Below are 15,364 nucleotides of genomic sequence, written 5' to 3' on the forward strand. Positions count from 1 at the left end.
ATTTGATCCTTCTGTATGGAGCAGAAACTTGGAGGGCAACAGTGACCACCGCCAGAGTCCAGACCTTCAACAACACCTGTCTGAGGAACATCCTCCAAACCTGCTGGCCAACGCCCCTCAGCAACAACGACCTATGGCAGCAGGCTCTCCAACTCCCTGCTCATGTAGACATCATGAAAAGACGCTGGGGTTGGATAGGTCACACCCTCCGCAAGCTGCATCAAACACCACCAGGCAAGCCCTGACCCAGAACCCTTAAGAGAAAGGAAAAGAGGGAGGCTAAGAAACACCTGATGCAGAGGCCTCCAGGCAGACTGCAAGGTGACGGGTTACAACTGGAGTCAGATTGAAAGAAAAGCCCAGGACAGAGAGGGCTGGAGAGTCCTGGATGATGGCTTTTACCCCGGAAGGGTAGTAGGCGTAAGTAAGTAGTACGGAAACTGGTCAGCAAAGGCGCCCTACTCCCAGCTTCTATTCTGTAATCGAAGATGCTGCTTTTTATGTGTTTTCCGCGCAAGTATAGATTTTCTGCATTTGACACATAATCCATCATCTGCAGCACATTTTAACCAAAATAAAATTGTTTCTAGTTCAAACACATCAAAAGTTCATACAAAGTGCAGCGACACACGTTGCAGTGCAATAGAAGGCCCTTTGCAAAGGATGACCGGTCACCCCTCAGTTGCTTATTGCTGTTTTAGGATGTTGAACTAGTCCTAATGAGGTGAAACCTTTGCCCAGACAGAGTTAACAAGGGTCAAAATTACAAAAAAATGAAGAAATACAAATCACAAAATGTTCCACATTATGCCCTTTAATTTGCCTTTTCATGTTGCATAATTTGGTCCAACCCTCCCACATAATTTGGCCCAACCCTTCCGCATAATTCCAGGGGCCACGATTATTGGACTTTCTTTCTAGGAAGGCAGAGGGCAACAAACTATCATCTAACATAACAAAAAGCCATACCAATTTTGGGGCTTTGCCCATGCTTGTTCTAATCTTTCACTCACTGTATACAGTTCTGCACTGTTTTTCCAATGCAATACCTGTCTCCCGCCTAGTGCAATCGATACAACTCTGTGTGATTTTCATACTCAGAAACTATTCATTTTCGATACGCGATGGAGAAAACAATTGCGTTTTCTCAGTTATAATAACATTGTCAATGTCCAGTAGCGCAGCAAGCACGCCATGTGCCATGTTGCAAGCAAGAAAATACTACCTATATCTACTGCTGGGGTAGTAACATAGAGTAATTATTATGGTTCCGCGTGCCCCTTATGGCTTTGGGTCCCCGTGCCACTGCACCAGCTGAACCAATGGTAGCTACACCGCTGAGCAGCAGTAAAAAAATGAAAGGGGGCAGGCATTTACTAACTTTTCCATATTGTTCAATCTCATGGGCAGTTTGAGACCCACTTGCAAAACTCTGCCAATGTACTTTTTTATGTGTTTGTTTGCATTTTGTAACCTGGTGACACAAGCTTGTCATTACTCAATCATAATCCTTCCAGGAGTTACCCCAAACTCATAAGAATGCCCACAATCTTATTCTGGTAACATGACAATTTTTGCTCCAGAATGGGGATTTTATCAACCATAACCACATAAAAGATTGTGAACCCTTTTACCCAAGTCATCATCTACTTTCTGCCTGCGGTCCATGTGAGAGCAATCTCTCGAGTCTGCCCATTCATTGCACCGCTTGGTCTTTTCCCTAACAAAGGTGCCCAAAATCAATTCCAATATCTCTACGAAAGCATCACTCCAAATGTTTTCTTTCACCTCCGCAGAAAGATGCCTACCCAGCTGGTTACTCTCAGATTACACAGTACCTGGTCCCACACATTGGTAGAGGTGAGTGGATGTACGAGTAGGTGAAAGGATGAATGGGTGAAAGGGTGGATGGATGAATCACTGAGAGGATGGAGAGGATGAGTGTGTGAAAAAGAGGATGTATGAATGAGTGGATGGAAGGATGAGTGGATAAAAGGATGGATGCGTGGGTGAAACGATGAGTGGGTAAAATAATGGATGCATAGATGAATGGGTGAAAGGATTGATGGCAGGTGAACGTATGGAAGGGTAAAAGGATGGAATCATAAATGGGTGAAAGGATGGGTAAATGAGTTGGTGAACAAATTGATGGGTAAAAGAACGGGTAGGTGAAAGGATGGAAAGGTGAACGGATGATGGATTTGTGGGTGAAAAACTGGGTAGACAAGTGGGTGAAAGGATGGGTGGATGAAAGGATGGATGAGTGAAAGGATGGGTGGATGAAAGGATGAGTGGGTTGAAGGATGTGTGGGTGAAGGGATGGATTAGTGAAAGGATGGATTAGTAAAAGGATGAATGGGTGACTGTGAAAGGATTGGTGGATGAGTGGGCGAGATGATGGCTACATAGGTGGATGAAAAAATGGCAGAGTAAATGGAAATCTGAGAGACAGAAATGGACGGATGGAATGGTGAAAGATTGAATGAAGGATAAATGCAAGAATGGATGAGAGAATGTAAAGGTGAAATGGTGGATATCAGTATGTGGGTGAAAGGTTTCTCGCAAGAATAGATACATTTTTGGACAAATGAGACAAGGGAGCTCTTCTAGGTAGGTTCAGGTTCACATGCCTCGCTTGATGATTGACATCAGAGCCTGGCATCAAAGTGGAGGGCATTCAATTTTCTGGCTACTGCCCGGTTAGGATTAGGGTTTGTATTGATACTAGAACATCAGGCCAAGATCACTCAATCGGGCTGACTCTTTTCCACACAGAGCTTAAGGGCCAGACTCAAAAATGTCACAGTACAGATTTTGGTGTAAAGCCTCTGACATTGTTCTTATGCCCTCTGCATTAAACACGGCCGTTCGATATTTTTTTTTTTAGCATCAAATAGTGCTGGGTACAAGCACAGTATGTGGTTGATGAACACACATGGGCTGACGGACACCCCCTGCACATACTGTCAATTTGACCCTTTGATTCATACAATTCCTACACAATACTTATCAGAAACGACTACAACAATGTAAAGCACCTCAATCATGATGAGCCACAGCCCACCTCACACAGACACACACAGCTCAGCCAGTGCACCTCAGTCAGACTTCCCTCTTGAACCCAGTACTATCATAACATGTGTACTTGTAAAGCGCACGGTCACCCGTAGGCATCTTGGCACTGAATAACAGATGTTTATTGTTACCCAACTCAATGGGTACTAGGGCCCACTACCAGCCGCACACATGCACCCACCTGCAGCCCTACAAACACACATCAACCCTCACGTGTGCAGTGACGCCAATGCGCCTCAGTTGGACTCCCCCCCCCCATTCAATCCGGTACTAGGGTCCATTACCAGCCGTACACACACCCACTCACAGCCCTACAAGTACACTGTACACACCAACCCTCACATAACCACTCGCGCACAACTCCGCCAATGCACCTCAGTCCAGAACCCTGTTACAGTATTGCGACTTACCATTTGCACTGCAGGTGCACCCACCCCTGGTGTGACTACCAAACACTCAGTGCTTGTAGTCACACACATCTTTGCCAATGCGCAGCACTCCCACTCAGAGCTTTATAATGGGCAGGTACTCAGATACAGAGTGCCTGCAGTTCTTTCTTTTTATATAGAGTACCTGCACTTCTTAGCAGGGATGCACTACTGCTAATATGAGAGTGCCTGCACTTCTTAGGAGGGATGCAATACTTTTAATATGAGAGAACCTGCACTTCATTGGAGGGATGCAATACTTTTAATATGAGAGTACCTGTACTTCTTAGGAGGGATGCAATACTTTTAATATGAGAGTGCCTGCACTTCTTAGGAGGGATGCAATACTTTTAATATGAGAGTACCTGTACTTCTTAGGAGGGATGCAATACTTTTAATATGAGATTACCTGCACTTCTTAGGAGGGATGCAATACTTTTAATATGAGAGTGCCTGCTCTTCTTAGGAGAGATGCAATACTTTTAATATGAGAGTACCTGCACTTATTAGGAGGGATGCAATACTTGTAATATGAGTACTTGCACTTTTCAGTACCAAACATTGACTCTGGGATAATGAGCCCCCCCCCCTCCCCAATAAACCACTAAATGCAGTTCTGCCAATGCACCTCAATCCAGGCTGCCCTACTTCATTACCCATTACCGACGCCCACTTGCAGCCCCGTTGTGACGTTTCCTCTTAGCGCCTCATTGTTTTATCTTTGCGCCTCTGAGCACTACACGGCGTTTGCCCTACAAGCACATCATTTTACGCTTGCGTTCTCTTCCTGCGTCTTTCCTTTCGCCTTCTTGCGCTACGCGGCCTCTACCCTGCATACACAAACACATCATTCCACTTGTTTTCAAGGCCATGCACTGCTACAACGTAACATCGCCGAGCACGTCCCAGTCCCGGGAAAGGGCAACAAGTTACTTTACAGACTTCCGCTTGCTGGGGCTCTCTCGGCAGGCCTGCCCCAGCCCTCCCCGGCATGTCCTGGGCAGCGCTGCCAAGCCAGCACAAGCAGGCACAAAAAGAGGGCATGGAACAAAACCTCGCATTCCGCCTCCTTTTACAAACACACAATGCAGGGCTGCCAAGGCCGACCTCGGAGCGGGAGAGCACGGGCATTAACCATTCACCAACTGCCCCGGAGAACAATATCACTCAACCCGCCCGCAGATACCTGTCGCCCTAGTTACCCCTCTCGAATTGCCTCAGAACTCCTTCCCGCAAATCTCTCTCGAGCTTTCCAGACCATGCTCCTTTTGAAAACATGTTAACCTCCCCTGCCAAGCCTATCTGAAATATTCTGCTTAAAATCTCTCATAAATACGGCCCCAAAGGGCTTTCAAACCACCCGTATATCACATATATCCCTCTTCTGGGTTACATCTCACCCCCACAGCCATATCTCTCATTCCTTACTTCACACTTAACCCTTTTCTATAAACCTCTCCAGCCTCTTTCCTTCAAACACCCCCACGACCCTCCCCCAAATGACTCCTGTCCCCTCCCTTTAAAATGTCCCATTAATTCCTTCACACCTCTCTCAAACCCCCTCCTTTACATGCCTATAATAACCCCCCCCCCCCCCCCCTTATTCCAAAATGCATTTCGAACTGAACACTGGGCAGTGCAGTGACAGACAGAATATCTACTTTCTACGTTCAACATCGTCGTGGATTTCTGTAGGGTTGGAACATCATCGTTCGTACGTATAGAAAAACATTTGCACTATTAAAACCGTTCCATGTAGCTTTTACAGTGAAACTGGAGTGTATGCGTGTATCTTTGCATTCAAACTTTATACGTAATGTTCAATGCCTAGCAAGCACCAGGAGAGAGAGAGGGGGTGGTCTGCGTGCAAAGCGTGGCGAACTGACGCAGTATGTAAACAATGAAAGAAAACGTCTCCGCCGACGCGATATTTGTAAACACGTGGGTTCGCACCGAAGCCTTAACAGAACAGAAAGTGCAACATAATAGTAAAAAGTAATTTAAAACACGAAATTGTTAATAACCCGCCCCAAAAAAAACTCTGCAAAAATTGTTACAAAAGTGTTTGATTTGAGCTTCTTGCCATTATGAATGAATCTTATGTGAAAATACATTTCAGAGGAAAACAGCAACTCCATAGGTTTCGGATAAGACCTAATGTATCAGGGTTACTCTTCTCCCACGGTATCTAATATATACATTTTTTTTTCCCACCCCTACCCCCGCAATAGAGCGCCCTCTAATGAGGAAATACATAGAAATCACCCCTGCCGCCCCCCACCCCCCCCCCCCTTTCTTTCAAGAAGCGCTACCAAGGATCGCTGACAAACAACGCCTGGAACCACGAGACGTGCCTTGTAATCCCGGCTTCGCCACTTGATCACATTGTGTGAACCTGGGCACATTAAATGCCGGTCACATCGCTTACTCAACGCCTCAAACTACCGACTATCACCATAGTAAAGAAACAAGGCGAGAAGCAGAGGAACACTTTAAGTAAGTAATTCTGCAGCAAACTCAATAAAGATGCACATTTCCGGATAGATTCAGACGCGCCTCAACCCTCTGTGCAGATGCACCGGTGGTTGCACCAAACGGCAATCCACACGAAATGCAATGTCTGCCTAGGTGAGAAGAAAGATTATCGCGGCACATTCAACAGTTTCACTTCATTTTTGCTGGCAGGTTCCTTTATCTTAATTTTTTATCACAACAGCCTATTCTATACTGACTGAGTTACTTTAAACTCATTCATTTTATTCCCTTGGGTTTCCCCGAAAGGTGCCCGTCTCCTACCCCATGATACCTGCCAATGACCTCTTCTTTTAGGGGGGCACGATTGGGGCTTTAGAAATTATTTTTCTTGTTTCTCCCTTCTAAAACACACAGTCCGATCAAAGCATTTTTCCACAGAACACAAACACCTTTGGTACCAGCTCCCTAACACAGTGTCTGCAGACAGCAGCATCTACACAAACGGCACACCAGTGGTGCAACGCAAAATGATGGGGGGTGGGGGTGGGGGGTGCTCCAGAATGTAACGAGGGGCTCCAAATCTACCATCTGTCACAGGTATTCATTCACTGGTCTTGGGGTAATGTGGTCCCCTGAGGGGTTGCCCCACCCCCTGCGCTGCAGGGGGCTGCGTTACGCCTCGTAGCACACACTCACGGGTGCCGAAGTCACTCACAAGAACTCAAAACACCGACACAATAAACGTGCTCGCCGGGGGCGCCTGTCAACGCTGCATGCCCGGGAGGCACGCGCACTGCCACGTGCTGCCAAAACAAGACAGAGAAACTCACTGATTTTTATTACCGATGGGAAGACATAATAGACAGAAGAATCTCAGAACTTAAGTTTTGTTCAGTAAGTACTGTTGGAAAAGTGAGACAGTGGGATTTTGAGATCACTGCCCCTTTCAGAAGCCCCTCCTGCAAAGGCACAAACACAATGCATCATGTACTTTTTTGCACCCCCACTCCAAAGCTTGTTGAATTGGTGTTACATTTCAGGTTCTGTAGTCATTATGGGAGGGGGAGGGGCACCCCGGCAGCCGGGCAACGAGAAAGGCAGGGCATCTGAGGTGGCACAAGGTTGAAGGGTGGGGTGTGGGCATGTTTCCCAGAACGTGGGGAATAATACTGGACGTATGTTCGGGCCTCGGGATCCAAGGACGTGCGTGTGTCCCGAGGGCGGACTCAGCAGGGGTACCTGGTGTTGGTTACAGGGGAGATGGAAGGCATGCGTGGCCTATACCTTAAGAGATGAACTGAGGAGAAAAGAAATCTAATCCTCAATCACTAACGATAGCCATTCCTGAATGTTGCTTTTTGACGACGTCAGCAGGGTTTTGTAGCGCATTGTGACATCATTCCCCGGTTTTTTATTGGAGGCTTATGACCAGGTGTGGGGGGTCGTCGATTATAATATTCGAGGACCCAACAGGGATTGGTCGCAGGGCTAATAGGAAGATGGAGGGTATACCCGTCCCAAAACTGAAAGGGTAGATCTTGATCAGAAAAAAATATATCGTTTCCAAGACCTAAATCTCTAACAATACCCAACGATAGGCATTCCATGTGGCTTTGTTTGATGACGTCATTAGAGTTTTGCTTTGCACTGTGACATAATTCACCAAACAGCGCATTTAAAGGAGGCTTGTGTCCAAAGCTCATGGAAGGCTTAGGAGGTGGGTCCCAGAGCTTGTTTGAGACGGAGCTCGCGCCAACTGTCAGTGGGGTAAGAGGAGGGCATTGGGCTTGATGAGGTGTCTCGGGGCTATAGGGGCATACAACCCGCATCCCAAGATATGCGCAGGGGCGAGTGCAGGGCGCGGAGGATGAAATGTTTCCCTGGACGGGGCGCCTCACGCAGAGGTCTCAAGCTGACAGGGCAGAGTTTGTAAACTTTCTACAGCGCAGAAGGAAGTGCCGGTAATTATCAAAGTGCTACGGTACTCACCCACGCCATACTTCTCCCTCTTGGTGGGGATCCAGCGGGCTCCCATGCTGCCCCCCACCAGGGACGAGGCGCCCCCTCACACCAGCAACGGGTCCCAATCCAGCCCTGCCACTCGCTGCAGCTCCGCCATGTTTGTGCAGCCAGAGGGGAAGGAGGAGAGAGGGGAGGGATTGGGCCTGGGCGGCGAGGCCAGCCTGGGAGGCTCTGGAGGAGGGAGGGGAAAAGCTACGCTGGGCTTTCCACGGGGAGGAGTGGATCTCGCTCAGATCACTGGAGCGCCAGTAGTGATCAGGGCTGCACTAGTGATCAAGAACGCTGCACTCGCTGTTAGGGTGAAGACCGCACTAGTGACACTCATTATACGATATGGCACTAGTGATTGGGGAAAGAGTTGCGCCAGTGACTGGCGAGAGAGCTCGTTAGCGGGAAGGTAGCTGTACTACTAGTCATTAGGGAGAGGACAGTACTGGTGACACCATTATTCCTCCAGGAAACTGCACTAGTGACCGCGGAAGGAGCTGCGCTAGTGACAGGTAGATATAGAGCGATTGTTACTGAGGAGTCTGTTGCACTAGTTATCAGGGCGCGAGCTACACCAGCGAATGGGGAGAGGGCTGTACTAGTGACCGGGGCTTTAAGTGGGCCGGGACTTGCTGGTGCTGAGCACCGGCAGTTAAAAGGGGGCCTCGAAACGGGTCTCTATCGGGCTCTGTTTTGTGCCCGAGCACAGCTGTCCGACCCCCCGACCCCCCCCCCCCCCCCCCACTGCAGTGACAGTAGGCACGTCGATGTGAGTGCTGCATTTGCGCACTTCTCAGTAGTGGAGAACGTACAGCATAACGTCATGCCAGGTGAGCGTTGTAGGGGAAGGGAAATCTATCTAGACTCTACAAGAGCCATTTTCTCCTCGGATTTCCCTTCTTTTTTTGAAATGCAGGAGCAGCACATTCGTCACCAGGGCTTTAGTTGGGCCGGGTCCGGCCCGTGCTAACAGTTCTTAAATGCAGATGCTGAGGTGAGGTGGGCCCCTATCGGGCTCTCCATTTTTACCCTCCGGGTGGAAAAAGGTACCCGCTCGACTACCTCTTCCCTGAACCCTATAAACAACTATCCCTTAACACAACCAATTCCTGTACCCTACAAAACGTTACTACTCTGAATTACCCCCCTTCCCTGAACCCTAAAAACTCATTTTTGCTCCTAATCACCACTCATCTCAGAACCCTAAAACCTCCTTGCTACCCCTAAACACCACCCATCCCCAAATGCTAAAAAGCCTTACTACCACGTCATACCACCACCAATGCCTTTAAACTCTTGAAGGCCTTGTAAATGTAATACATTGTAACTTACATCTTTACTTCTTACCTTACTGTAGTGGTAAATGCAGTATAGTGGTTCATTGGACAAATGAATGCAGTTGCCCCAGAAGCCATGGAGGAAGCTGCACTTATTATGGATGAGCTACAACAGTGACAATTGAACAAGCTCTCCTGGAACTACTGACTACGGCTGGATCTGCCGTAGTGAACCCCCAAGTTATTTGCTGTGCTCTGGACTATTGCTGGGAGATTAGCACAGTGTAAATCAAGCATTGTATGATGTTGACTGTGATAATAAAGAGGAGGACGTTGCTTACCAGCCATTTTTCAGCTATCATGGAATTGCATATAAGATTTCTTTTCAGTGGAATCTGGTACCGATATAGGGACAGTATACAAATTAACGTACCCCACTTATTTTGCTTGGCAAAATAAATATATAGACCCGGGTGCTGAAGAAGGTCATCATGAAAACTCTGAATCTACCGAAACGTGTCTTGACGAAGTTCTGTGGAGTCCCCAGACTACTACACAACTTTGGAGGATTGAAAGGAGTGATCTCCATGTTGGTTTGTCAGGGAAACTGAGGCCATGGTTGAAGTTTGTTTTGAGTGTGCGTGAGTGTGGTGGTCAGATATGAATGGAAGACAGTGAGAGTTCCGTGGTTTGTGATTAATTTAGTATGTATTCTACTTGTTGTTTTAATCCAATAATTTAATCTCTGTTATAAATAAGTGCAATTTGGATGTCTTTCATTGTAAAATATTGGGAAAATCTTGCCATTTTTATTAAGAAATATGAAATGTATATAACTGAAAGCAATAAATTGATAATGAAATAATTTGACATTGTTGGGCCAGTGAATATCTTGGATTAATTTCCTTTACTAAATTGATAGGTAAATCAGGAATGTTTATCCACAAATGATGTTTTTTTTTCCCCTATTCCCAAACCTAAAATATTGTTTTGGCAGTGCCTTTTTGTATTAATTGGAGCTGCAATAGTGTCCAGGGAGATGCCAGCAGTAATGACAATGAGGTAGCTATCCAAGTGATCGCAGAGAAATGTATTCTGGTGCTTATTTTCCATTTCTCCATTAACCTATGCGTGATCAGGACCATAAACTTAAAAAAACTCTCTCAGGATGGACAGGCCAGCCCAGTAATCAGCTAAGTGGACTATAAACATAAGAAATATCAAACGGGGACCTGCAGAGCTGCTTGAAGCTGCCAGCTTACTGAAGACCATAAACTGTTCATTTATCGCACACGCTTCTTTATCCATCACACTGCTAAGCGCTGCATCCTATAACAAAACAACCTCCTCCCACACAGGATTTAAAACAAAGACAAACCTTTCCAACCGCACACTTTAATAGGTATAGTGTGCTAGTGATGTAGGCAAGCAATTCAGAGCATCAAATAGCAGTAGTTAGCGCGATATAAATACTGCAATACAATACAATATACCAGCTACTTCTCTGCAAACTTGGTATATTTGACAGAGAACAGGAAAAGGCTTCCTCATATGACTCTAAAACTTCTGCAGTCCAAAGGTGCATTAAAATGATTTGTTTCAGCGGACCACAGGGCGCAGTTATGCACTTTTGTCACTGCTTACAGCAACCACATAGAGTTTTAACTTGTTGTGAAAAAATACAGTTCCCTTCAACCCCCTCCCTCCTCTGTGACTCATCCCAGACTTTTCTAACTACTATGAACACCCAAACATCCTTTTCAAACTTCTCCTTAACTTTTATGCAATTCACCCAACTAACTGGCACACATGTCCACTACTCCCAATAACAACTCACAACTTTTCTTCTGTAATCCACTTCCATTATTCTATACTCCGTCAAACACTATTAAGTACATGAGGCCTCGAGAGCACAAACGTACCACAACAAGAAAAAAAATCACATATTACTAACCTACTACTATTTAACTCTATTCTTGGGTCCCAGAGTAGCGTGTTCCTCACCGCAAAGTGCTCAAACGCCTCATCAGGAGTAGTAAACGCTATATAAATACCATTTATAATTACATTTTTTTTGTAGGGGGCTGCTCACCACCTAGTGGAAGCTTTTTGGGGCAACTGCCTTAGTGACCATGAAGGGAGGCTCACTAGCGTCTAGAGGGCTGTAGCAGTGCTTGTGGACGAAATGCACCACTGTGAAGGAAGCCGTCTATATTGGTGCGCATGAAGGAAGCTGCACCAGAAGCCACAAAGGGATCCCGTGAGAGGTCCTTAATATTTCTCAGGAAAGAAACACCCTTCCAAATCACACACAGTACACAACGTTGAGCGCAATTCATGCGGATACGCACTTTGGCGGCCCAATTAGGGGGTGTAAGTGCTTTGCTAGTGCGTCAATGCAATACACTATCGCAAAATTCCTCCTCCCACTTAATTCCTAAGACTAAGCATGAAAAAATAACATTAATTTAAAACTAATAGTTCCCTCTCCTTTCTTTTGATTTATCCTCTCCTTACCCTCCATCTTCGGATGTATGACATTACAAAGAATGTCTTTACCACATAAAGCCTTTTCTTTGTAAAGGCATATGCGTAGTAAAGGCGTTGCGTGGTAAAGGCGTTGCGTGGTAAAGGCATTGCATGGTAAAGGCATTGCGTGGTAAAGACGGCGTTGTAAAGGATGTTTCCCCCATTCTCTGTCTGCTTCTTTTTTTGTGTATAGCCTGTTCCATGACTGGCTGCCTTGTTCTCTACTATTGTATTTCAGCAAACTGGCCTCACCTCATTTTAGAGATCACAACCTCCCATTCCTTGAATGACTCCCTGCATGCTAACAATATTTAATCTCTTCTACCCTATCTATTCATCCCACAAACCATGTCCATGAGCACACGTAGCCCCGCCAAGGATTGCACTAACTCCCATTTATCTACCACGATGACACTGGTATGGCCGCATGGACTTGGCTTCTTGAGAGCATAAGACTAATCACAATGATCAACAATAAGCAATAACTACTCAGTTAATCACTAACGCTGTGTTCTGGAATAGCTTGCTATTCACCATAAAGCGGTTCAACAACCCCTACTGTTTAAAGGGTTTGGGTTATATTAGGGACAAGGGAGGGAGCTACACAAGTGACACAGAGTGGGCTGTTCTAGTTAACCCGGATAGCACCACAGAAGTGATCACGAAGAAGGCGCCACTAGTGAAAATGGAGAGGGCTGCCAGAAGAAATCTGGCGTGAGCTGTGCTAATAGCCAGGACGGGAGCTGCATTAGTGACACGAGGCTGCCCTATAAGCAGGGATTGAAGGAGCACTAGTTTGTTTTTAGGGAGACTGCTACATGAGGGCCCAGGAAAGCAGCCGCAGTAGTGACCGGGAAGGCGGGCTGCACTAGATACATGGAGGAGTGGAGAGGGTGGACACCAGCGAGTAGCTGCATTCATTTCAGGTAAGGCTCTACACTAGTGACCTGGGGGGAGGCTATACTGAAGCAGATATGCTGTTATGCTACACTGGTGACAGGCGGTGTATAGTAACTAGTGCCCACGGGGAGCCTGCTCTGGGCCCGTGGGAGGGGGCTGAACTGAAGCAGATATGCTGTTATTCTACACTGGTGACAGGCGGTGTATAGTAACTAGTGCCCACGGGGAGCCTGCTCTGGGCCCGTGGGAGGGGGCTGAACTGAGGTAGATATGCTGTTATGGTACACTGGTGACAGGCGGTGTTTAGCAACTAGTGCACATGGGGAGGTTGCTTCGGTCACGTGGGAGGGGGCTACAGTAGCTAGAGGGGCGGGTGCTCCTGTAGTGATTAGCAGGAGGAGGATCACTAGGGGCGGGGAAGGTACTGCACAAGTGACACAGAATGGACACATACAGCAGCACTGGAGGGGTCTGCATTATCGATGAGGGAAGGGACCTGAACCACTCATCAACATTCCCACTTATATGGCAATTAAAACAAAATCTGGTATTCAAACATTTAGCTGATATTTGCACCAGAGACGGGGAGGGGTAGAGACCAGAGTGGGGTGCATTGGCAACCAGGCTATAGGTTGAGCACACCTATTGGTCATTCTCACCAGTAGAGCTCCTTTATTGGTCAGTATCACCAGCAGAGCTCCTTTATTGGTCAGTATCACCAGTAGAGCTCCTTTATTGGTCATTATCACCAGCAGAGCTCATTTATTGGTCATTATCACCAGCAGAGCTCATTTATTGGTCAGTATCACCAGTAGAGCTCCTTTATTGGTCATTATCACCAGTAGAGTTCCTTTATTGGTCATTATCACCAGTAGAGCTCCTTTATTGGTCATTGTTATCAGTAGAGCTCATTTATTGGTCCCTATCATCAATAGAGAAACCTTCTCCATGTTTGCTAGTGCACATGCACCCTGGCTAGTAGGGTGCTGATGTAGTCTCAAATGAAGTTAACGTAGCTCCTTACTTGTCACTGCTATAGAACCCCCTTAGGTCTCTAGTTTAGCCCTGGGGATATCCTGTACCATGCCTAGTGCATCTCCTCCATGATTAGTGCTGAAGCTCCGTGTATTAATTGATCCAGTCCTCTACTTGCTTACTAGTGACTACACCCAGGTCACTAGTGAAGCCTTCTTTCCCACCAGCACAGCCCCTTCTCTTGTCACTCACTATAACATCTCCTCCAGCATCACAAGTCTTATACAACCCCCTGTCACTAGTAAAGCTGCTTAACTACCAGCAAACCCACTAGTCAATCACTGAACCAGTCTAACTTCACCTGCCACTAGTGCAGCCCCATTCTCGGTAATTAATACAGACCGTTCTCTGTGTCTGCACTAGTGGCCTAGGAGATGATGCACTAGTGACACAGAGAGGGCATCTTCAATAAGAGAGTGTCTGCACTATTGACAATGGGGGGGGGTGCACAAATGCTTAGAGGGGAGGCTGCACTACTGTTCACTGGGTGCAGTTCTGCACTAGTGAACGATAGAAAATGGATTTAGTTCAAAACCCATATTACTGAAATGCTGAACTTGTGCAAAACAGGACATATGAATTTGGACAATGTTTGCTGTTGGTGTGGTAGGGAATGATGTTTGCAGCACACGCACTAAATAGCCTCCCATTCTTTGATGTGTTTACATAATAAGAAGTGGAGAAAATATATTTGATCTACTTTTACAATTTGAAAGACTTACCTACACAAGTAGCAAATATAGGGCAACCATTTTTATTTAAAATATGTTATTCATGGACTTGTACCCCTTTGTTAAAATTTCTACTACTCATTTAACATGCATTATTATCAATGTTTTACACTTTGTTTATAGTGTCTTTTCTCTGCTTTTGTCACTTTGCAAAAATACTTCAGTAATATGGACTGAATCAAAACCTGTTAACTACATTTCATATTATTGAAGCAGCAAGAATGGGGCAAATTAATTTGCCATATTATTTTTCGCTGGTGCAAAGTTTCTATAATTTGATCCATTGAAATTCGCAGCATTAATTACAGGGGTAAGGCTGCACTAGTGATAGTGGTTTGCACTAGTGATGGGGGGTGAGCTGGGTGGAGCAGAACTAGTCACAATGGGAGTTGCTGTTCTCGTCATAGGGCATGTGGGCTGCTACAATAGGTAGCTTCACGTTTGAATGGGAGCATTTACACCATTGGTTGACTAAGAGGCGGCCCAAGTGTCAGGTAAGAGGGTGCACCAGTCACCGAGAAGCGGTTACACTACTAACCAGGAAAAGCAACTTCAAACGTGATTAGGCAATGCGTTGCACTGTACTAGGAAAAGGACTGCACTAGTGAGCAGGGAGGGTGGTGCACTTGCGAGAGGGAAAGGGGTTGCACTAATGAGCAGAAACGGAATATGCCAGTTATAGTGGAGGAAACAGCAATAGTGAGCGGTAAAGAGAGGAATAGTGACTAGGCAAATGGCCGCATTGGTGACCAGACAAGATGCTCTATTTAGTAAAAATATAAGGGATTTAAGAGTTTGAAGGGGGTTTACTAGTAATGGGGCTGGGTTCGTGGGAAAAAGGGGGTTACATTAGTGATCATGGTGTAGGTTGCACTAGTGACAGGAAGGCGTCTGTATTTGTCAC

The 15,364-nt window shown here is 46.2% G+C and overlaps 1 protein-coding gene across 1 annotated transcript in view; it reads right to left on the reverse strand.

Annotated features, from left to right (window-relative positions):
• DOCK5 (dedicator of cytokinesis 5) overlaps window positions 1-8,268 on the reverse strand; it is a 923,455-nt gene extending 915,187 nt beyond the window's left edge. Inside the window, exon 1 of the mRNA XM_085632878.1 lies at window positions 7,968-8,268. Within this exon, the coding sequence (XP_085489004.1) occupies window positions 7,968-8,013 (46 nt within the window). The 5' untranslated portion in view covers window positions 8,014-8,268. The remainder of the gene's footprint in view (window positions 1-7,967) is intronic.
• Window positions 8,269-15,364: the final 7,096 nt, after the last annotated feature.

This window comes from Triturus cristatus, chromosome 11 (genome assembly GCF_964204655.1).
Source record: "Triturus cristatus chromosome 11, aTriCri1.1, whole genome shotgun sequence".
In the NCBI taxonomy this organism is placed as follows: Eukaryota; Metazoa; Chordata; class Amphibia; order Caudata; family Salamandridae; genus Triturus; species Triturus cristatus.